We start from the raw sequence: 25,315 nt of genomic DNA, 5'->3' as shown, positions 1-25,315 counted from the left end.
AAGTGCTAATAGTTTGAGCATCCTCAGCATGCCACAGTTCAAAATACTAAAACCTACCTGAATTTTAGCCTGTTTTTCCACACAGGCTACAAGGATGTTGATGTGGGGATGGAAATGTAATAGTGAGGTAGCAAGAGGTAAAGGGGTAAAAATTTGTCTGGGTCAGTCCTTGGGCCCAGAATCGGCACTGTGTAAGAGTGTGCCCCAACTGGGAAGCCCGAAGCCAGCCTGAAATTGCGCTTCGAGCCTCATTTCAACAATTTGGGCAAGCTGCTGGTGCCTCCAAATACCTGCCCATAGCTGAAAAAATATTTTGGACCGCTTGCTTTGCTGGCAGTGGCCCTCAGGCAAGTGCTGGGGAAGCACAGAGGCCAATCAGCAACTGCACTGCGGCAACGCGCCAAGGTTTCTTCAGCAGCATCTCCCAAATCCGCTACCTCTACCACCTAGAAGGACAAGGGCAGCAGGCACATGGGAACACCACCACCTCCCAGGTCACACACCATCCCGACATGGAAGTATATCACCGTTCCTTCATCGTCGCTGGATCAAAATCCTGGAATTCCCTCCCTAACAGCACTGTGGGAGTACCTTCGCCACACAGACTGCAGCAGTTCAAGAAGGTGGCTTCTCAAGGGCAGCTAGGGATGGGCAATAAACGCTGGCCTTGCCAGCGACGCCCACATCCCATGAACAAATAAAAAAATCATAACCGGGAGGAGTGCTGTAGAGTCAGGAGGAGCACATCTGATTCATCTGAATTTAATTATGTATTTTTTTAAAGTTACCTTTATGGTTGTGGCCATTGGATAGGTCACATCTACGTCTGGAAATGCCTGATGCCTGCTTAGTTCAAGATAGCCCAATTTCCCGGAGGGGTCCTAAAACAGGCTTTGGTTCCTCATAAGCATATGCAAAGCCTGACAACTGTTTTCGGCATCAGTCCTGGACACATGAAAAATGGCCCCACCCAATCTTGGGTCTGAAGTTTTTCACGCGTCTTTGGGCCGCAGGACAGTGTGCCCGAAATTGGGCCTCGTTAAGACCATTCTACACCCATCCAAGATGTGTTATTGGATTACTGCAAAGTTTTACTTTGCTCATAATCGTTGCTATATTTGACCTTAAAGTACTCGTTGTGGACATGGTGCCAAATGTGGAAATAGTTTATGTAGTGTATGTAACTGTTCTACCTTTAAGAGAACTATTGTATGTAACCGTCCACCTTTAAGGGAACTATTTTAGGTGTGGCACTACTTTATCTTGGCTGCTGTATACTGTAATACCGACGGTGACCACACAGATATATAAGTGCTGTGTCAGGATTTATTGGGCAGATTCACCCTGACCTTCGAATAGTAAAGTCCTGTTAAAGTTACTCTTGTAGTCTGTGTATTAATTTGCCATAATACCTACAGACTTTACAGTGGCGACGAGTTCGATCTTACCCTGCGGCAACAATACTTCCGAAGCAGTTAACGAGCGTCGAGAAGAGGCACCCGCCCTCGTCGTTCTGCTGAGAGAAAACTCGAGTCTGCAGAGCAAGGAAGAAGGAAGAATTCAGACACGAAGCCTTCCATCAGCAACAGGCACTGATTGTCCCTTCTGCCACGGTGGTGAGTGAGCCGATCAGCACGAGAAGCAAGTCGGCCACGGTGACTGTGAGTAAAGGGAAAATAAAAAAAATAAACGGAGGATAAGGGCGGTGAACTCGACCACGGTTGGGGGAAAGGAGCCGGACAGAAGTCGGGCCCAGAGGCGCTGAGACTGGGGCAGCGTGGAGCACGGAAGCCGCGGTACAAGCGGGCTGGGAGACGCAACGGCGTCGTGAGACAGCTAGACCGCGACCGGCGAAAAAGGCCGGGCAGCGACCAAGGCCACGAAGCGCTGCGACCGGGATCGTAAGGCGCGGGAAGATATAAAAATAAATAAATCGCGGAGAACTCAGCCGGGGAGGAAAGCACCGGACTGCGAGAGGGCTGGGAGGCGCGATTGGAAGCCGCTGAGGGAGAGACAGAGCCCGAGCGAGCGGGAGAGACAGAGCCCGAGCGAGGGAGACTGAGCGAGATCCAGCCCAGCGGCTGAAACTGTTCGCCGTCAACGGGTTGTACCCAGCGCCGGTTGCCCTGCCGAGAAAAGGGAACAAGGAACGCACTGAAGCCGACGCGCAGGCTGCGAACCCCGAAAGCCAGCGGTCGTCGCCCAAGGGAAAAGCTTACCCCTCCCGCCGGGGGAAGAAGACAGAAGCGGGAAACCGCCATTTTGAAAGTGGGCGGGGAAAGAAGACAAGCGCGGGAAACCACCATTTTGAAAAAAAAAGTTAAAGAAATATTTCGTTGTTGTTTCTCAGGAAGAGTGTGAAGATGCCTAAGCGTAGTAACATCAACGGTTTCGATTCCGATGTGGAAGATTGGGCCACGTATGTAGAACGCATCGAGATATATTGTAAGGTCAATAAGATAGCAAATTATGACAAAGCTCTAACCTTACTAAACTCAATGGGTGCGAAGACACACGGGTTATTGAAGCATCTTCTATCACCAGCTAAACCGGCGGATCAGTCTTTCGCTAATATTGTTGCTGTCCTGAAGGATCATTTTAACCCCGCACTGCTGATGTTAGCGGAACGATCAAAATTTTACGTGAGAACGCAACGAAAAGAGGAAAGCAACGCGGAGTACCTGGTTGAACTGCGTAGGCTAGCAAAATACTGTCAGTTTGGGGTAAATCTGACAGAGGCACTGAGAGACAAGTTCGTGTGCGGGATGTCGAAGGAAGGAACACAAAAACGACTGCGCGAAGAGAACGATCTTACACTTGATAAGGCTGTCCTTATTGCAGCATCACACGAAGCCGCAGCGAGAGGCACGGCGGAAATGCAGCGGAAGACAGCGGTACTCAGTGTGGATCAAATGACTTCGGGTACAACGAAATGTTATCGTTGTGGGAAGACAACACACGACCAGAACCAATGCTGGTTTAAAAACCAGGAATGTAGAAAATGTGGCAAGCTTGGTCACATAGCTAAGGTATGCCGGTCAGGAAAGAAGACCAGCAATAATAAGTCACCGCAGAAGAAGTACAGAAAGGTACATAAGGTGACTGGGAAGAGTCCAGATGAACAGAATTCGGACTCGGACTCCAACAGCAAGGAACTGGGTAGTCTGAGGATTCACAATGTGAGTAAAGAAGCTGACCGACAAACTATCTGGGTCACACTACAGATTGCAGAAGTCCAAGTGAAGATGGAAGTGGACACCGGATCGGCGTTGACGGTCATGAAGAAGCAAGATTACAAAAAGTTATTCAAACATATTCCCCTACGGGATACGGAGATAGTATTGCAGACATACACGGGGCACAAAGTATACCCCATCGGAAAGATAAAAGTCAAGGTGAGATACAAGGACAAAGATCACCAAGGGATGGACATGTATGTGCTGCCCAAGGGAGGTCCACCACGTCTGGGACGGGAGTGGATCAGGAAAATAAAGATAGACTGGCATTCACTAAACACAATGACGGTAGATTCCGGAAAGGAAGATGTCAAACCTGAACGGTTGTCCAGAATATTGGACGAAGCTAAAGAGGTATTCCAGCAAGGACTGGGAACACAGAGGAATTAAAGCAAAAATCAAGATTGCAGAACATGCAAGCCCAAAATTTTTCAAAGCCAGATCGGTACCTTACGCGATACGACCTGCTGTGGAGGCAGAACTGGAAGAGCTTGAACGTTCAGGGGTACTGTCTAAGGTGGACTGGAGTGAGTGGGCCACGCCCATTGTTCCCGTCATGAAGTCTTCATCAAGTAACAAGCCAGGGGGACCGGGAAAGGTCTGCATCTGCGGAGACTTCAAGATCACAGTTAATCCGGTGCTTCACACGGTACAATACCCGCTCCCGCGGATTGAGGATATCTTTGCTTCATTGTCTGGCGGGAAACACTTCACCAAGATAGACCTGGCACAAGCATACTTACAAATGGAAGTCGAGGAAGAGTCGCGCCAGTATCTCACAATCAACACACAGAGGCTTGTATCGTTATAATAGACTGGTTTTTGGAGTAGCTTCGGCTCCAGCAATTTGGCAGAGGGCCATGGAGCAGGTCTTACAGGGTATTCCAAGCACGCAGTGTTACTTGGACGATATCCTGATTACGGGAGAAGAGGAGGAGGAACACCTCACAAATTTGAAACTGGTGCTCACCAGGTTGAAGGAATATGGCCTTCGAGTTAATCGCCAGAAATGCGAGTTCTTCCAGAAACGGATCTCGTACTGCGGTCATGTCATTGACCAAGAGGGGCTGCACAAGTCACCTGACAAGATAGAAGCTGTCATGAAGGCCCCCGCTCCGGAAAATGTATCACAGTTGAGATCGTTTCTGGGGTTGATTAATTATTACCACAAGTTTCTGCCAAATCTATCCACGGTGCTGCATCCGCTGAATGCTCTGTTGCGGAAAGAAGTACCATGGAAGTGGAGCGAGGACTGTAAGAAGGCCTTTCGCAGAAGCAAGGCGTTGATTACCTCTGAGGAAGTGTTGGCTCATTTCAACCCAACGTTACCTCTTCGTCTAGCTTGTGATGCTTCCCCTTATGGAATTGGAGCAGTACTTTCACACAAGTTACCAAATGGCTCGGAAAGGCCAGTCGCATTTGCGTCCCGATCATTGACCTCCGCTGAGCGAAATTATGCTCAGATAGATAGGGAGGCCCTCAGCCTTGTGTGGGGAGTAAAGAAATTCAATCATTACCTGCAGGGCAAGAAGTTCACATTACTGACAGACCACCAGCCGTTGGTGTCCATATTCAACCCTAACAAGGCCGTTTCCACTATGACAGCGCAAAGGCTACAGAGCTGGTCCGTGTTACTTGGGGCACACCAATATGACATCGAATACAAAAGGTCCAAACAGCATGGAAATGCTGATGGGTTATCTCGCCTACCGTTGCCAGTAGTAGAAGAGGCGGCTACAGTGGACCCGGTAGAGATGTTCCACTCATCCATAGTGGAATGTCTACCAGTAACAAATTCGATGATCGAAAATGAAACAAGAAATGACCCGACTCTCTCACGAGTCTACGATTTAACAGTGGAGGGATGGCCAGCACATGGCGAACCAACGCTGCCCGCATTTTCACAAAGAAAAGAACAGCTGTCAGTGTGCCGAGGAACCTTGATGTGTGGATCTAGAGTGGTGATTCCACCCAAACTTCAGCAGAAGGTGCTAAAGGAGCTTCACGAGGGGCATCTGGGTGGAGTGAAAATGAAGAACCTAGCAAGAGCGTTTGTGTGGTGGTCAGGTATTGATGGAGCCATCGAAGAAATAACCAAGAGCTGTCCAGGATGCCAGAAGGTCCAAAACGCACCACCACAAGCTCCTCTGCATCCATGGGAGTGGCCCTCATCTCCTTGGCAAAGGGTACACGTCGACTTTGCTGGTCCATTTATGGACTCAATGTTTCTAATCGCGGTGGATGCACACTCCAAGTGGCCGGAGGTAATAAAGATGTCCTCCACCACCACGGAAAAAACCATCACAGTATTAAGGACCATATTTGCCAGGAATGGGCTGCCGGAACAGATCTGTTCTGATAATGGACCGCAATTTGTGTCCGAAGAATTCAGGAAGTTCTTAAAAAGGAATGGGGTCAAGCACTACACGTCAGCCCCATACCATCCCGCCACCAATGGATTAGCTGAAAGGTTTGTCCAGACCTTCAAGAAGGCCATAAAGGCCATGGGTAATGAAGACATCAACCTACAACATAAGGTAGATAACTTCTTGTTGGCGTACAGGAATGCAACACATGCGGTCACAAACCAAACTCCCGCCATGATGTTTTTCAATAGAAGACTAAGATGCCGGCTGGATTTGATTAAGCCAAATGTCAGAAGGGACGTAGAGAACCGGCAATTTCAGGGCATGAATGAAAGGCCAACTAGATCCTTTCAGATAGGTCAACAAGTTTTGGCCCGGGACTACCGTACCGAGAAATGGCAGCCTGGAACTATTGGGAAAAGGCTAGGGCCGCTGATGTATACCGTGGACATTGGTGACAGCATAATAAGGCGCCATGTTGACCAGATCATAGGGTCATCCACAAAGGACCAACCTACTCCACAACCTTACACGGCTAATGTTGAAGCAGAGATACCCAGAGCACCTACCTCCGATCTGGTAATACTGGAATCAGATGAACCTGACACTGTCCTTCAAGCCGAATCGACCTTGCCAGAAGAACCTACTACCCCGCCGAAAACTACTACACCACCGAGGCGTTATCCGGACAGAGTCAGGAAGCCTCCAGAGAGACTGAATCTGTGAACTGTTTTGCATAAGTTGTATATATGTTATGATGTTATGTTAATGGGGAATAAGTATGTTGTAAGCTAAAAAGGGAGGATTGTAGTGTATGTAACTGTTCTACCTTTAAGAGAACTATTGTATGTAACCGTCCACCTTTAAGGGAACTATTTTAGGTGTGGCACTACTTTATCTTGGCTGCTGTATACTGTAATACCGACGGTGACCACACAGATATATAAGTGCTGTGTCAGGATTTATTGGGCAGATTCACCCTGACCTTCGAATAGTAAAGTCCTGTTAGACTACAAGAGTAACTTTGTGTATTAATTCGCCATAATACCTACAGACTTTACAGTTTACACCTCCCAACATGATCACCTCAAATACTATTACCTCAAAAGACAAAAAAAATCACCAAAAAAGGTGACAATAAACAAGCGAAAACATCGGTTTAACACTTTAACACTTCAAAAATGTGGTATTTTAGACTCATCAAAATAACCTATTAAACGGATACATCAGTCTGCAGAATGGCCAGTAAGAGCTATATGACTATTATTAAGCAAGAGTTCCAAATGTTTTTACCTGTGCAGGAACCATTCCCAGGAGAATTTCCAAGCATGAAACTATAACCAAAGGGACATGAAGCAAGTGTTTAATCTAATTTCTACAAGGCTGTTCAATACCCCGGTTTAGAGTTTCCGCTACCAGTGCAATTCATCCGAAATCGGCCAAATCAGCGCAAAAGATCAAGGAATTTTAAGCGCAAATTCCGTCCAGCGCAAATCGAGTTTCCGCAATCCTTTACGCAGGTTTAAAAACACGTCGTGCTGGAAGCTGGCCCTGCCCACAAAACTGGCCCTGCCCGTAGATCAAATTAATCAGCAGTGAGTTTCCGCTAATTGCGTCCGTTTGAAATGCTTTGAGGAGGCTCTTACAATTAAGCTGCTTTTTTGTGTGCAAGAGCACTAATAGGCACCTTTCAAAAGTTTTAGAAATATTTCATTTACTAAGAAACTGACTACTGTACACCAATGAAACTAGTAAATGGTTCTGTATAGTTTTTTTAAAATTCATTTTCAGTTATTTAAAATTGGGTTACTCACAGGTGGTAAACTAGACACTCTTATTAAAAAAAAATATTTTTTGGTGAAAAAACCATTTTCAGCTGTATTAATAAAACTACCAGGCTACCACTCAAATATATAAGGAATATGAAAAGGTGAAAAAAATACAATTACATTCTAAAACGCTGCCCAACTGAGCTGGCTCATGGAAGATTTTAGGTTTGTGATTATGCAAATGAGTTTGAACAGAAACTTGAACCATAACTTCACTTCGGAAAACTAGTGCAATTTTCACCCGGATTGCTGGTTGTGCCCAAAGTGGAAATTCTCACCCCCATCTTTTCACACAAAAATGCAGACAGCTAGATAAAACTCCATATATGGAATAATAAATATTATTAATTATGCATTCCAGACTTGATCAGGTAGTTAAGTAGAGGTTACTCCCAAGATACACTGTCTGATGATTATATTAGACAAAATAATCTGCATGCCCAATGAAAAGCAGTTCCAGCTGGTTTTCCAGTTATTCGACATAATAAATTATAGCTTATTCCAATTCCCCCAAATCAAATGTGTTAAAATAGAAAAAACTACAGGAGTACGTGTAGTTTTGACCAATATAGTTAGTAAATGTTGATTTCAAAGTGTTGGATTAGATGTTTACATTGCATCTGGAGAATACTTTATCCTCCGTCACACATTCAACAAAATCAGATGGGGTTTACTCAGCAAAGGAGAAATAATCTGCAATGTATCCTTATGCAGAAACAATTGGCAACAACAGACCTGGTGTTGTCCCTCTTTACTAAGGAGATATTTGGCATAGTGGAATGAGAGTTTCTGCTGGTTACCTTGATGCAAATAGATTTGGAGATGAACTTTGTTCACTGGGCTAACATTCTAAATTATTTTTCAAGGACAAGGGCTCACTAACAAAACAAACTCATCCCCTTTTCATTGTCAAAATAGGATTAGATATGTGTATCTTCTGTTACAGCTCATGTTTGTAAATTCCATTAAACTCGTGCTGGCTTCAAGTAGGAGCAATACAAATATTTAGGGAACCCTAGTTGGTAGCACAGAACAGCCATCTGTTTCTATGCAGACAATGTTCTTCCAATGACACATGCTCAGCCAGTGACACTGCTTAACGTACTCAGGATTCTGATGATTACTGGCAAGCCTCAAAAGTATTGACTGAATGTGGATGAAATAGAAAATAGGTCACTGAGGGCGAGTGCCAAGTATCTCAGTTGGCTTTTCTTTCGATTGGACCATTTATGGTTTCAGATATCCAAGGGTCAATAAAACACAATTGAATCAAGCCTGTATTGAGTTAACTAACACTAACAGGAAAATCTATTCAGACCTAGAATTTTGACACTTTCTTTTACAACCCCCCCCCCCAACCAACCCCAGCAAATGGAAAACATAACAAATATGCTGACAAAATTGTTGCACCTTTTTAGAATGTGGCCTATTCAACTTATTAACATGTTTCAAAAATTATGTCCGTGTTTATTTGGAATAGAAAGCATTCCAGAATAAACTTTGATTGGCAGCAGCTACCAAAGGAGAAAAGAGGTACCACTTCATGGTGGATGAACCGTGGCATGTTATGTGACCTTCATAAGTATAGTACAGAAACAAATAAAGGAACTGGCTTCAAAATCTTACATCAAACATGCCACAGCTGTATGCCAAAATTTGGCTGATGAAGTGGAGCGTCTCAGACTTACCAAGTAAAAGACCACAGATCACCAATCTTTGCAGTGCAGCAGTTACAAAAAGAATGCAGAACTGTGACTTAGCAGGATAAATATTTCACAGAAGTTGCAGGATTCCCATTTTTGTTTTCTCTGGTAGTATAAGACTGACAAGTTTCAAGGGTTCTCAATTACATTAATACATTTAAAAGATCAGCTCCTGTATTTATGGAACTTTTTGCTCATGAACAATGTTGTGTAGAAAGCCTCTTCTATTTTATCAGTAATACTGGATCATGGCAGTCACAAAAAAAAACCAATATTTTGGAGCAACAGATATTATAACAAAAATTATTTGACACTGCACACAAGAATGGTTTTAAATGCATCAAAGATTATTGGTTTAATACTTTGATTTATGTATTTTACTAAGGTCATCAGTTCTTCTACTTTTTGTTGCAAGTTATGTTGCATTTTTTCTTCCCCCCCCCCCCCCCCAATTTTAGGTCTCCCTATTCATCATATTCCACTTGAGAAAGTGGGAGGATCAATTTATTTCCAGGCCTCTGCCAATTCAGTCACTAGATGCCCAAAGTGGAAAACCATTCCATTTCTAGCACAGACACCCTTCATCTTGAACAATACAATTCTTTAAAAATAACTTTTCAATGAGTGGAAACTCATTATGATTTTAACACGTCTTTTTCTGACCAATCCTTTTCCAGTACACATCAACACTTTGAAAGAAAATCAAGAGATTGCAACTAAAATGCAAAATGAAAAGAAAATGGTAATCGTAACAGACAGTGGTGCTATTGTACGAAAGTGAGGAACCTCTTCTACAATCACACAATTGAGTCGCGCCATGAAACGAAACTCAAAGCTGCCTATTATATGTTATGATAATTTTTAGCATCTCTCATCTGAATTGCTGGGGAGGTATTTGGCTGCACTTAGGGAAAAATAAGTGTTTTATTTATCTATATTCATCCTGCGCAGAGTGTTGGAACTGTCTGCAACCCTGCTATTTCAAGATTGAAACCAAAAGGAAAATAAAGAAATGAATATTTTCATTACAAATAAGTAAAGGTGTTCCGATTTTCATTTAAACCCAATAATTACCGCCCAAAATAAGAATTCCTAATTTAGGAGAAACCCCAAAATGGCAATGTTATCATACTGCAGTGTTCAGCTGATATACACAGCCAGTTTGCCTTACCATCACACAGCCACAATGTCGAGCACACCTGTGGCATGTACAGAAAAGAGAATGAAGTTTCAAGGGGGAGGAGACGCCAGCAGCACAGCTAACTGTGAACTTCAAATCTTTTTAGCTGCAAGTATTTATTATGTTAAGTATTTTATTTGTTCCTTTCAAAATTATTTTGCTGATTAACTAATGTTTTCAGATTACTAAAGTTGGGAGAAGATTTCCTCTGTACACTATGTTTAACAATATTGTAAACCTGCTTAAAAATTGATTTAAACTTTTGTTGTACATTGCACACACAGGAAATCTTCCCCATTTGGAGATATTTTTGACCTATAGGACATGCGTTTGCTTGCAGCTGAATTCATCTGATTCTTTGATCAGAATTCAGGAAAAAGTAAAACCCAAATTCAAAAGGCCTAAAAATTACATTTTTGTTTTAGAAAAACAGCAACACTTTATTTTTGAATACTTATTGCTGCCAAGATGTTAGAAAATCTAGGTTTCCCCATGGGCATCTGAAAAGCTTTGACCAATTGACCACTTTTTTTTTTAAGCAAGTCTACATAATATTCTGCAATCATTAATCCAAAAAAAACCTCACCCACTACCCAGGTTAGCGTGTTTAATTTCTGTAAAGTTTCAGTATTATGTGTCAATGCCTGTGTTCATTGCAAGCTGAAGTAATTCATAAGCTCTGTTCTCACACACCATGCTTTTGAAATAAATCGATGGAACATCTAAAGTCAATATAATGGAAACCTTCCACGCTGCACTTGAAAGCCATGCCACAATTTTAAAAGAGTATTTTTCCCATGGTCAGGACTGAATAGTCTACAAGTTCACTCACATATTACAGTCTAGATTTAGAGAAAAATTATCTTTTTTAAACATTTTGGATTTATTTCATAGGATTTAAAGATATGGAAAGATTAACTGGGCTACTTACTAATATGAGGATCAAATGGAAATGCACTGTTCATGCTCCTGTTTATTACTGCAATTCTCACATAGAACAGGATTGGAATAGGTAGATCAAAAGCAGCTTAGGGTACAACACTAGGTCTTTATCTGGTAACTTGAAAAGAATCAACTAGTCCAGCCATATCAAATAGATTTACTCATTCATTTTACAGATTTATGAAAAATCTAAAATGAAAATTCATGCCCGTTATTCCGCACATTTGCCCGATTTCAATGAAGTCATCTGAAGGAGGCAGCGAGAGTAGGCAAGGTGCTTCCCCCACAGCAATGAAAAAACAACTGGAGGCAGAACAACTTTTTTTTTGCTAACTTTAGTGACTGATTATAGAATGGCATTGATCTTGATTTTTAGGTGGGCTCTGTATCTGCACTCTTAATGAGGGTAATGGTGCATATATCACTGGGATAGGGTGGAAGAGAACCTAAGAAAATGGATTTAAAAAAATAGATAAATTGTAAAAATAAACTAAGAAAATTTACACGTGAAAGAGTCCAGAATAATCCACTGAAAACAGTGCGTCAGGCAATAAGTTTAAAAGCCATGTGCCCATATCATTTATAAAATGATGCAATTCAAAACACTACCCAGAACACTCAAGTTATACGTTGTTTGTACTCCTGAACAAAACTATTCTAACTCATCATCCTCTGCTAGATCTTTTCTGCATACTGGACACCATTTTCAATCTGTACTTCCACAGCATTTTGTGCTATGTTTTTTGCCTGAAATGCTAATCAATATTGGGTGAAAATGTGTTGAACATGAAAGAGTCATCAGTACTGCCTGGTAATTGATCACAAGAGGCAACTGTAGCTAGTAAGTGATATCAACAGGCAATAAAATGGGAACATCACTCCAAAGTCTATGCGCTCTGACAACATCCCGGCTGTAGTGCTGAAGACCTGTGCTCCAGAACTAGCTGTGCCTCGAGCCAAGCTGCTTCAGTACAGCTACAACTCTGGCATCTACCTGACAAAGTGGAAAATTGCCCAGAAATGTCCTGTCCACAAAAAGCAGGATAACTCCAATCTGGTCAATTACCGCCCTGTCAGTCTACTCTCAATCATCAGTAAAGTGATGGGAGCGGTCGTCATCAGCACTTACTCACCAATAACCTGCTCACTGATGCGCAGTTTGGGTTCTGCCAGGATGACTCTGCTCCAGACCTCATTACAGTCTTGGTCCAAACATGGATAAAAGAGCTGAATTTCAGAGTTGAGGTGACAGTGACTGCCCTCGACATCAAAGCAGCATTTGACCGAGTGTGGCATCAAAGAGCCCAAGTAAACTGAAATCAATGGAGATCGGGGGAAAACTCTACTCTGGCTGGAATCATACCTAGTGCAAAGGAAGATGGTTGTGGTTGTAGGAGGCCAATCAGCTCAGCCCCAGGACATCGCTGCAGGAATTCCTCAGGGCAGTGTCCAGGGTCCAACCATCTTCACCTGCTTCGTCAATGACCTTCCCTCCAGCATAAGGTCAGAAATGAGGATGCTCACTGACGACTGCACAGTGTTCAGATCCATTCGTAACGCCTCAGATAATGAAGCAGTCTGTGCCCGCACGCAGCAAGACCTGGACGACATTCAGGCTTGGTTGATAAGTGGCAAGTAACATTCGCGTCACACAAGTGCCAGGCAATGACTATCTCCAACAAGAGAGAATCTAATCACCTCCCTATGACATTCAAGGGCATTATCATCAAATTCCCTGCCATCAACAACCGGAGAGTCACCACTGCCCAGAAACTTAACTGAACCAACCACATAAATACTATGGCTACAAGAGCATAGAAGCTGGGTATTCTGCGACAAGAGACTCACTTTCCGACTCCCCAAAGCCTTTCCACCATCTACAAGGCACAAGTAAGGAGTGTGATGGAATACTCTCCAGTTGCCTGGATGGGTACAGCTTCAACAACACTCAAGAAGCTCAACACCATCCAGGACAAAGCAGCCCGCTTGATTGGCACCCCATCACCACCTTAAACATTCACGCCCTCCACCACCGGCGCAGCTGTGCGTACATTTACAAGATGCACTCACCAAGACTTCGACAGCACCTCGCAAATCCGCGACCTTTACCACCTAAAAGGACATGGGCAGAAAGCGCATGGGAACATTTCCAAGTTACACACCATCCTGACTTGGACATACATTGCCGTTCCTTCATCGTCATGGGGGTCAAAATCCTGGAACTCCTAAAATCCTAACAGCACTGTGGGAGTATCTTTACTACACTGCAGCGCTTCAAGAAGGCGGCTCACCACCACCACCTTCTCAAGGGCAACTTGGGATGGGCAATAAATACTGGTTTGCCAGCAATGCTCACATCCCAAGAATAAATAAATCAATCTATCTTCTGGAAATACAAAACACAATCTTACAGCTTGTGTAAAATGGTCAATAACCATTTTTGAGTGCAAAACATATGTATATAATAAATGTATGGAAGTGTAATCAGGTGTGCAATGAAGGTTTTGACAAAATCCAGATTTTGCCATTGTGGAAACACCAGTATTTTCCCTTGTGTTACTATAAGAGTCATTTGTTGGATACACAACATCTAATGCGTGCCTGAAACACATCAGTAAGTTCTTTTAAAGAAAAACAAAAACATAAGCCATAAATCCATGGCCAGGCTTGTGCCCATACAGAAAATAAAATTATGCACTGCCCAGAGTTATGGGCTATTCACATTCTTTATACTGCTGCAACTCACCATCCCCTGCTAGAACATTTCTACATAGCTGGACACCAAATTCTGACACAGTAGGACCCTAGCCTAAGAAACGCCACAGAATCAAAGGCCCTGGATATCCCCAGTAGCTGCCGTCCTGCCAAGTCCAGAAAGTTTTCACCATCAATTCCTGTATTTACTGGCAACTTTAATTTTAGTCAGAAGCAAACTGCTAGATGGTACAGTAACCAGCTGATCTTACATAGTCAACATGCACTCTGCTCACTGGCACTGTAACAGCTCATTTACCCTACAACGGCGCATTGCATTTTAGCTTCACGCCAATGCTAAAGTGATTTAATGTAAATCCAGAGTCAGAATCTGATCTGGCTTGAGTGAAGCACATTGCCCCTACAGGGAGTCTTACTTTGCTTCACTCGAGTCAGGTTGGGCCCTGGGTTGGATTTAGTGTCAATGCTAAATGAAACCATTTCACACTGACACTACCATTGGAGTATATATGCATTTAATTCAGAATCTAACTTTAAACAGTGCTGGCGAGCAGAACAGAGCACATGTTGACTGTAGGACCATCAAACTATGCTGTCAGCAATTTCTTTCACCGTCATGCAGCTGAGCATGGCTAGTTTAAAACATTCTGGTGAATGGAGATATTAACTGGGGGAAAGTCTTTGGGAACCAGACATCCAAGGGTTGGGGAGAAGGGGTTGGGCTGGTGGGTTCTGATACAATTCCTACATTGGCCAGCCAATCGCATTTTTAATCTGATAAACGGGACACAGTCCAGACCAATTTGTTAGGCTGTGGTTCTACTGCATTGCATCCCTAAAAGGGAGCTGGAAAACTATTAGTATCTGCTTTGGAGGACATACAGTCTACTCCCATTAATTCAAAGTCATTTTTTTTCTATGATTAAAAATTGAATTATCCTGCAGTTCAAATTAAGCAATTTTAATAAATCATTATGGAACTCCCATAAGTATGAATGAGGATTCCCTTCTTTTATTGGCTTTCCATCAGGAAAAAAAAAAAAAAAATCACAGAATTGCTAACATAGTCCAACCCAAAGCAGCATGTGATAGTGTGCCCAAAATTATGCTAAATCCATATTGCACTAAATTACCTAACCTGCACACCAACAGATATGCACAGACCCTAATACAAAAAAATGCATTCCTTTTATTTAAAGATTTGGGGCCGTATTTTGCGACCCCAACGGGTACGTACGAGGTGTGTACGCACGAGGTGTGTACGCGCCCGTAGGGGCCGCGCAAGTTCCGAGTTTAGGTATACGAAGCGCATGCGCTAAAACCCGGAACTTACGATTCGTCAACAATCTTCTTGACAGATTATCCTCGACAGATCATCCTCATCCCCGGGAAAAGGGCCTCCACGGGTGGAGAGAGGCGCTATTTGCCCAACTTCCGCCCGCTGAATGCCCATGAAATTCTTACGCCTGGAAAAAGCAAGCACAAGGCCTGCTAACACCAGCATAAAAGAGAGTGTTAAAAAATAGAAAAATAAAATTTTCTCACTCATTTATACATTAAAAACCCTGTCCAATAAGGTAAGTTTATTTTTAGCCCCGTTAAAACTTCTTTCTTCAAAAAATTTAATTTGTTTAAAATATTTAATTAAATGGCATTTTAATTAATTTTAAATAGGTCATTTTTAATCAATTTATTTCCTGTGTCCGTGTATTTTTTTAAATTTTTTTATTTATTTTTTTTTTTTTTTAAAAAGTGATCCCCATTCATGCTTATGGGAGTTCCGTATGTGCAGAACTCCCATTAGTATGAATGGGGATTCCCTTCTTTTATTGGTTGGGCCGGCCCACGGGATTCCAGGGGTGCTGGCGAACCGCATGCATCCCTGGGGTACGGGGGCCTCTGCCCGTGCATAGCTGGAGAGACCCAGGAGCACAAGTCTCCGAATCTCCCGGGCCACCAGGTACATTTGTAGATTTTTTTTTTTTTTTTTTTTTTAAACAGGTTGGAGGCATCCGCCCACGGGAAGCCTCCGACCGCAAATTTTGGGCCTTGATGTTTCAAGCCTGATAGAATTCTAGTCAAATGGAAATAGATGAAATAACAATGGATAGACTTGTTAGCATAGATAGATTTCTTAATGTGTAGCTACCACCTCTTGACTTTATACATGATATCATAAAACTAGAGAGAAACAGACTGAGGAATGTGTGTCGTGGTCATTACTTGCATCATATACTTGCTCTTAGGAGATGTATAATGCTGGTAACATAAATGTATCCTCACTTCATTTCACATGCTCTTGTTGCCTATGTCACGCAACTTTGGAACTTTTGCTCTTTAACAAATCATCTGTCATTGCCATAGCACCTCTCAGACTCCTGGAAACGGTGCAAGAAAAAACTTGGCATCTGATAACTGATCCCTCGGTCACCTCAAGCTTCCAACTTTTCTCCCCATGTCACAACCATTATGAATTCTTTATTTTCTCAGTAGTGCAGTCAGTGCTCTCTAAGCTTTCCTCTTATTCCTTCTCAGCTCAAAGTAGTTATTCTACATGCCCATCCTTCTCTCAATCATTCTTTGAAGAGGGTGTCATTTGTGATTTTGATCATGGTGGTCTCGGTGATATGAGCAGGGTGGAAATTGGATTAAAAGAATTCAAACGGAGTTTTGGGAGAAGTTGGTTAAAAGTCATAGGCCTAGATTTTCAGTATAGACAGTTTTGGGGCGCTAACCTTAGCGCCCGTCCCAAAGTAGCGCCCCGTTGCCGGAAATTCAGTGGCTTCGCCCTAAGAGGTTGGTGGAGCGCTAAAAGAGGCGTTCCACTACTATCTTTAGGCGCTAAGCCGGCGGTGCTCGGGCGCAGCGCACGGCAGACACTCTGGTGCCAGTGAGCTCTTAAAGGGGAAGGGTGCATGTGTTTTTTTTTGCAAAGGCAGAGTCGGGGGGGGGGGGGGGGGAGAGAGAGAGAGAAGAAGAAGGAAGAGGAAGAGGAGGAGGGTGGTGGTGGCCGGAAACATAAATACACTATTCAGAACACACTGGTTCCTTCCATTATAGTGCAGGAGGAGGGCCCTTTAATTTGCGCTCCCCAGGGTGTGTTGCGTTCCATTTTACAAACGCACTGGACGCCAGCCGCACAATCGGGCGGTCCGACTGAAGTTTGTATTCGGGGCGGCCAAAGGGCGTTGCACGAGGATGTGACGTCATGTTCTGCGCGCGCATCCGGGCGGCCGCTAAACTTTGCGCCGGCGCTAACGGGCAACTTAATTTGGGGCGGGGCGCAAACTGCGCTGCGCCCGGGCGCTACACGCATAGCGCCCGAAAATCACTTCTCTTAAGGCGCTAACTGCTGGCGCAAGCAACTGAAAATCTAGCCCTAGGAATGCTAAACCACAGCGACTACTGCTCTCCTACACACTCTTGCTCATTTTGTCTACAAACAGGGCACTACAACAGCAGCAAATGGCTATAAAATCAATCAAATAATGTCTGATTTTGTCAACAGACCACTGTGCCTTGTTGAACATTCTGAATGAAGTGTTTTAAAACAGTCTCAAATTCAGCTGTTCTTTCAAGACTATTATGCGCCACTTGAAAAAGACATGTACACCATAAGCCACCAACCAAAAGCAGAATGCCACAATACCAAATTAATCACACGATGTAAAATCATCCCACTTTCTTACCTAAACTGTAGTGTGGTTAAATCATTTACTGTAAAGCTGGTGAAGTGTACTGGAAAACCACTACTATGTGCTATACTACCCCCCACACCAATGTAAAGAAAGAATATGTGGAACACCTGACTAATATCATAAAGCTAAAAGCGCCTACTCACAAACTTAAACTCCCATTGAAAAGTTTGCATCAATAGGGTTACTCATTTTACTGCAATAGTCATGAACAACTTATAATTTCATGAAATAAAATGTTAAATAGTATCCTGGGGCAGGAAACATAGCTGCCAAAGCAATTGCTGGATTCTATACCATAGTATGCTGTACTGCAAATTCATTATTGGCTAGTAAATGAGTAACAGAATTCACAAATATCTAGACTTTCCTCTCTCCTCCTCTGTCCTGCCCCTATAAAAGAAGTCAAGATCAGTAGCCAATTGCATCTGTCTCTTTGAGGGGTTCTAAATTGTCTTCAGGTCTTGGAAACAATTTAAGTATACTAATCCTCATGCATACAATCCCAAAAGTCTGAGGATTGCAAAGGTAAAAGTGAGAAGAGGCAAAAGCAGAATATTCTACTCCCTGTTCACCTCCCTTCCCTCCACCACCAAAACTTACAAGTTCTTCATTTTTGTTAGAATATTAAATTTATATTTATAACTTACAAAAATGACCTGCACATGGGAAGTCAAGACTAAGTTTCGCTTGCAGGTGAAGTGGGGTTAGAGGCTGGGAGGTATTTGGACCAGGGCAAGCAGGCATAATCCAGTCCCAATTTTAAAGTCATACATTCTGAACTTAATTTTATATTTCCATTATTAATTCCTATGTCCACATTTACAATGGAAAAAGCATAGATTGACCTGTAAAGTGCTAAGGTGGGGGATCAAAATATGGTTAAAAGGCAAAAGTGATGAGCGTAGGAGACAAAAGGAGGCATAATGAGAGAAATCAAAGAAATAAAAGACATATGAGACAGAGGGCAGGATTTTCCCTGCAGGGGCGGGATGGCGGCGGGAGAGCTGGTTGGCGGGTTCTGGTCCTGTTCCCATCTGCAGCCGCTTTCTGAAAAGGATTTTCCGTAGATTGACCTCGCTAAACCCGCCTGCGGGGTTCCTGGCCTATTAACAGGAAGCGGGCCTGATGACATCATTTGATGACGCATCATCAGCCGGTTTCCTTAAAGGGACCACAACCACATTGATTTTGACAGTTGTGCTGTGTTCTGCAGCATCGAGGTGCTGCAAACACTGACAAGCACTGCACAAAGGTGCACATCTGCACCCAGGCTCATGCATGACTCCCTCCACATGTTTATGGAGGGAGTCCCAGCACGCAGGGAGATTCTCTTCCCTTCCCATAGGTGGAAGAGACCGCCCCCCCCCCCCCCCCCCCCCAGGAGATCAACATAGCCTGGTTGCACATTGCACAGGAGGGCACAAGCAGGGATGTCGTCAGGAGTCCCTGGCTGCAGTGGCGCCAACCTTTCAATGATCTCAGCAGATCACAAAACGTTACTGCAAAGCCACACTCAAACTCACCCTGCTGTGCCACTCATCACATCCTCATCATTCGGCCTTCCCTACCCTACTCCTGCACATCCTGAATCACACCAACTTACCTTGCAACTCCACCCGTCCCTCTCTATCTACATTATCACTTCCCCATCTCACTAGCCACCCCTCACACTCATCCTACTGCAAGCATACCAACTAACAACACACAAGGGTAGGCACTTGAAAGGTTTAGCCAATGTTCATATGAAGTTTCTGTTAATGTGTTGTCAAACATTGAAATCTATATTTTCAACACTTCACCTTACTGGACAGATCTGTGCGCACCTTGAGAAGTGTCTTAGTGAGTTCCAGTGAATGCTGAGACATAACTTCCGTCCCCTGTGAGGAGTGTGAAAGGAATGGCTTGGGCATTATAGGGATGCTTTATGGTGTTGGTGTGGGATGGTGTCATCTGGCGCATCATGTGGCAGCCATGGTATACAGCGTCAAGTGAAGTAAATCTGGCCATGGTGATGCCATCGCTGGTCTCCCGGGCAGCAATGTTGTCAGGTGCTGAAGCCCTATGTCCTGTGCAGCATCAGGTGATGGCGGAGAAGGTTGTTGTTGGTGATGTTGGTGTGCCTGGTGATGTTGGTGTTGGGGCTGATCGTGGAAGGATTCAGAGGGCCAAGGTGAGATTTTTTCAAGGGCACTGATGTTGCTGGAATGGATGGCAACTGCAGTTGAGATGACTGAAGCGATCTGTCAATGGTGAGAGAGGTTGTTCCAATGAGGGGCCACTGGATATAGAGTTGGCTCTAAACACTTGCAAGCTAATGAAATCTCTATGTCTTACAAATGTAGTAACCAACAGTTTCTGAGCTCTGAAACTGAACAGCTACAACATGGTATCCTTTACACCACTTCTGCAGCTGTCAGGTTATCAGATAAATCAAAGCAGACTCAACTCACACCACGGTGAGCTGGCGTGTTCCCTGAGCAGCGGGTAACCCATGGGGGAGAACGTAAAATTACAAGGTAGGCTCAAAATAGCATTAAATTGGCTGTTAACAAGCCATTTAATGATTTAAATCGTCTCCCCCACCACTTGGTGTTGGGTCAGTTCTGCGCAGACAGACCCAACACCTGGGAGACTCACGTGGAGGTGGGTTGACAGCGGGTTTCCTACCCGCCGTCAATCTTTGCTATTTTGACAGCAGACCCACCTCCAAACCGGCTCTCTGAGCGCCGGCAAAATTCAGCCCAGAGTGTGGGAAGAGCTAAGTAGAATGGGAAGCATGAAAACTGGCATAGTGGAGCAGGCACAAATGACTCAGGAGTCTGGGGGAAGATAAAAGTAGGTTTGCACCATGGGTGCAGAGCACACCAACTGCACATTGCTCCGACTGGGGAAGTGGGGATGCCCCATACCCGCTCACCTCTCATGTCTGGAAATGCCAGCACACGCATCTGATGGATCAGCCCAAATTACCAACAGGTTGACCAACAATACCATTATGCCACTGATCCTGCGACATGCCTTGCTGTGCTGTGTAACAGGCAACTTCTATTGAGGATCCCCAGGACAAGCCAACCAGCATGTACAACACTAGAACAATCAACACAATTTTAGAGTATGAACAACGCATATACGGAAGGGAAATACTATTTGTTCCAGCATGGCATGTGAGGAATGCATTCTACAAAGAAATGAAGGTGATCACACACACAAGATAGACAACCTTTCCTCTTCATTCATATTCTCTATATACTACTGGAATCATAACTAAGTTGTATCCCAAGTAAATGAAGGCAATTCCTTTTTGCAATTTCTAATAGTTGGGTAGATGTGTCACAGAGCAGCACCTCTTTAGAAGACAGGTCTAAACAACAACGTTCAATACAAATAAAAAGACAGTTACACATAACCTTTTGAATACAAACTTGAGGATATCTGATAATATAGTTGTTAATAATTCCAGATAGCAATGGAGAACTTACTGGTATGAAATGCAAGCGATAACGTAGTTGAACTGCCTCAATGATCCAGGCATCAAGTATCATCAACCCTACAATGGTCCACAAACCTCAAGCAGCCACCAAAAGGAATTTTAGTTCAGGAAGTGAGTGGGATCAATGCTAGGAGGCAGAGATGGAAAAACCATCACTATATGGAAACTTCCCTCTAATTCTCTATTGCCTTGTCTACATTGTTTGAAGCACTGGTAATCAAAATGTTGCTCTTGAAGGACTTGGGTTCACCCATTTTACTCCAACAGGACACCCAGAGTAGGTCATAGCAAGATTATTTTCCCAAATAGTTTTTATTGCAATTCAGAATTGGCTTAGTCTGTTCCCCAAACAATGCCAATACCACCTTAATATCTCCAAAATTCCAGGATTGGAGGTCCACTGGCAAACCCAAAAATCCAAAGGCACAAATGGCAAAGGAAAAAGATACCCATGGCTGCGGCCCCTTGCCAATATCAATATATCCATAGTACATTTTTGATGGATGGGAATAATCAAAATCATTGGTTCAAATGAACAAAATGAAGTTGGGTTGGAAATATAGTGAAGTGAGCTTGTTAATAGTGTCGAGACATTAGATGTAGTTTTTCTTATTCCATGAATTTAGTTTTATTTATGTTTCTTTTCTGAAAGAACAGGATTCTTCCAAACCCCCACTAAACTTCAGGAATTCTATGAAGACTAAACCACACTACGGTCTATGGTGTAACCAATCAAACTTGAGGTGGGGGTTCACTTATCAATAATGCACATGCAATACCAGAGTATATCCAAGGAATAGCAACCTAAGTAACTGATGACGAATATTTACAAATGGCAGAGAATGGAGTCTCCTTTAGAGGCTGGTAAAGGTAAAGTATAAGTATCCAAAACTTTTGCAACTTTGGCATTAAATTGACCAAGCTCAGATACAGACTAAGCCTGAAAGTGCCAATGCTCAGCCTTCTCGTCAACTGTTCAACAACAGACTATAGGCTATGCCAAGAGTGAAGACAAAGCTACTGTGGTTGATAATAATTACACAGATGTGGGAAGTTACAAATATGCAGTCCGAGTTGATGATAGGGAAAAGAACTGATGCCCAGGAAAGAGTTAACTTTGATGCAGAAAGAATTAACTTTGATACAGCATGAAAGAGAGACATAGGACCAAGGGCCCCATGTCGGAATATCATAAAGTGATACTGCTTCTGTGACTCATAGGACCAGGAGTAGGCCATTTAGCCCCTTTAGCCTATTCTGCCATTCAATGAGATCATGGCTAATCTGTATCCCAACGTCATCCACCTGCCTTCTTACCATATCCCTCAATACCGCTGGCTATCAAAAATCTATCGATCTCAGATTTAAAATTAATGGTGCCAATATCTACTGCTTTTTGTAGGAGAGCGTTCCACACACGTCTACCACCCTTTGCATGAAGATGTGTTACCTAACTTCTCTTCTGAATGGCCTGGCTCTGATTTTAAGATTATGTTCCCTTGTCCTAGACTCCCCCACCAGCGTAAAAAGTTTCTCTCTATCTACCTCATCAATCCCTTTCAAAATCCTAAAAACCTCAATCAAATCACCCCTTAACCTTCTATATTCCAGGAAATACAAGCTTAGTTTATGTAATCTCTCATTATTTAACCCTTGGAGCCCTGGTAACATTCTGGTGAATCTGTGCCAATATATTCTAAGGTGCAGTGCCCAGAACTGTACACAGTGCCCCAGACGTGGTCTAACCAGGGCTTTGTATAGCTGTAGCAAACCTTCCTTCCCTTTATATTCTAGCTCTCTAGTTATAAAAGTTAACATTCCATTAGCCTTTTTGATTATTTTTTTGTACCTGACTACATTTTAGTGATCGGTGTACATGGACCCCTAAATCTCTTTGGACCTCCACTGTTCCTAGCTTTTCACCCTTTAAATATACTCGGATCTATCCTTTTTTTGGTCCAAAATGGATGACCTCACTCTTAGCTACGTTGAAATCCATCTGCCACAGTGGTGTTCACTTACTTAATCTATCAATGTCTCTTTGTAATTTTATGTTCCCATCTACACTACTTACTATGCTACCAATCTTTGTGCCATTGGCAAACTTGGATATATGGTTCCCTATTGCGTTATCTAAGTCATTAATAAATATAGTGAATAGTTGAGGCCCCAGCACAGATTCTTGTGGGACACCACAGAGTTACTTCCTTCTAATTAGAATACATACCCATTATCCCTACTCTCTGTCTTCTACCACCTAACCAATCTCCTAACTGGGTCAGTAATTTGCCTTCAATTCCATGAGTTTTAATTTTAGCTAACAGTCTCTTATCGAACGCCTTCTGGAAGTCCATATAACTTTACATCCATAGACATTCTCCTGTCTACTACTTAACTTGCTTCCTCAAAAAAATCAATTAGGTTTGTTAGACCTGACCTACCCTTTACAAATCCAAGATGGCTCTCTCTAATTAGCTTAAATTTCTTTAAGTGCTCAGTCACCATGTCCTTAATTATAAATTCCAATAACTTCCCCACAACAGATGTTAGACTAACAGGCCTATAATTTTCTGATTTCTCTCGCTAACCTTTCTTATCCTCCTCATCATGGGCCTGAGCTTATTATAATGTAGGGAATGCACGTGGCACTCGTGCAGTAGGGGTACTCACCTGAACTGAAGCCAAGGCAACTTTACTGGGGCAGAGTAGTGTTAACTGTACAATTGACTCACACTATACCTATATATACAAAAGTGTGTGCTTGGTGCTCAGATTGGGAATCAAAAGTGGAGGAATCTCATTCCTCACAGCACTGTCATCTTTCACATTGATTAGCATAAAATTCACCCAACATCAGATTGAAGTTTGCTTGTTCAAAACACAAGAATGAATTTGCCTCGACAGGGGTGCAAGGCTCCCTGAAATAATGTCAAACAGCAAATACGGTGCCAACATGATGTAATTCATAACAGTTCACCTACTCAAAGTTCAAAGAGTTTTGCCAAGCTGTTTTATTTTCTTATTTCACTTCTGATTGCCTTGTTGAAGTATTTAGGTTCATGTTTTTTTTTAATCTGCACATGTTGATCGTAGGCATGTATTTTTCTTGCATTTTCTCAGTATATCTTTGAAAGTAGATTGACACTTTAACTTCACCTAGCAATTTAACCCTACAATCTATAACTTGGGGCGAGATCTAAAATAATTCTTAAAAAAAAATTTGAACAGGATTCCTCGCAGCATAACCTAGTGCGGTAAAAACAGCTCTTTCCATAAATAAAATGGGTCGTCGATGGATCCGAAGTAGACGGACATTAAGGTGGTCAAATTTCCGTCCATCAGTTGAAACGGAGCGACGCCACCAGATTTCCTTGACCATGGCTCCCAGCATGCAACAAATTCAATGAGTCAATGGTTGTGTATATATCATGTTACAAAAGTGTACAGCAACTTCACAAAATTCTTATATATTTTTCCTTTAGATAAAAAAGGGAAGGTTTACACAACACTTGAACTGGTGTGCTTCTACTTTTATTTTTGTTCAAATAATTCTATGTTGTAAGTGTTTTTTTTACTAAAAGGGGAAAAAAAAAATAAAACATGCTCTTTTAAAATGAAAAAAAAGCAGCCCTCCAATAGCTAGAAACACAAAAAGCAAGTAGCACCAACAATGCATTAAAAATACTTACTCAGATCTAATACATCATCTGTTTTAATCAGATCCTCCTCTCTCGTCAGTGGTAGTTGTGTCTCTGGCTCTCCTTGTAGTTGTAAGGACAAAGAACGGAGCATGAAGAAAACCCGGATAGCCTAAAAGAAAAAAATGAAATGTTAGTTCAGCTTGATAACTCTAGTTATAAGATTTGAAATTAGTTCAGTAATTTGGTAACTAAAGTACAGTGTTACTGTGAACAAAGAAGAAATGTCACACTTTGAAAAGTAATTAATTGGTCATGAAACGCTTTGGGTCATCCGGAGGACGTGAATGGCCCTAAATAAATGCAAAGTTCTTTTTTCTTTATAAAGATTTGTTAGAACTCTTTCATGTTAAAATGTTATTTTTATTTGCTCCTTCAGGTTTGCTTACAAAAGATTGGGCAGGAAAACTTCTCCTTAGACTTACCAAGGGCAGTAAAATTGCCCGAACAATTCTTGC

At 42.8% G+C, this 25,315-nt stretch overlaps 1 protein-coding gene across 3 annotated transcripts in view; it reads right to left on the bottom strand.

Annotated features, from left to right (window-relative positions):
- The window catches only part of clec16a (C-type lectin domain containing 16A), a 316,644-nt gene that overhangs the window by 79,564 nt on the left and 211,765 nt on the right, over window positions 1-25,315 (bottom strand). For all 3 annotated transcript variants that reach the window (XM_086000646.1, XM_086000643.1, XM_086000644.1), the window contains one exon: window positions 24,849-24,969. In XM_086000646.1, the coding sequence (XP_085856772.1) occupies window positions 24,849-24,969 (121 nt within the window). The remainder of the gene's footprint in view (window positions 1-24,848; window positions 24,970-25,315) is intronic.

The sequence above is a fragment of the Somniosus microcephalus genome, chromosome 11 (assembly GCF_052327205.1).
Source record: "Somniosus microcephalus isolate GS21.2 chromosome 11, FLI_Smic_1.0, whole genome shotgun sequence".
Lineage (NCBI taxonomy): Eukaryota > Metazoa > Chordata > Chondrichthyes > Squaliformes > Somniosidae > Somniosus > Somniosus microcephalus.
Note: the sequence above shows the minus strand (reverse complement) of the source record. Positions and strands in the feature narration are given on the sequence as shown.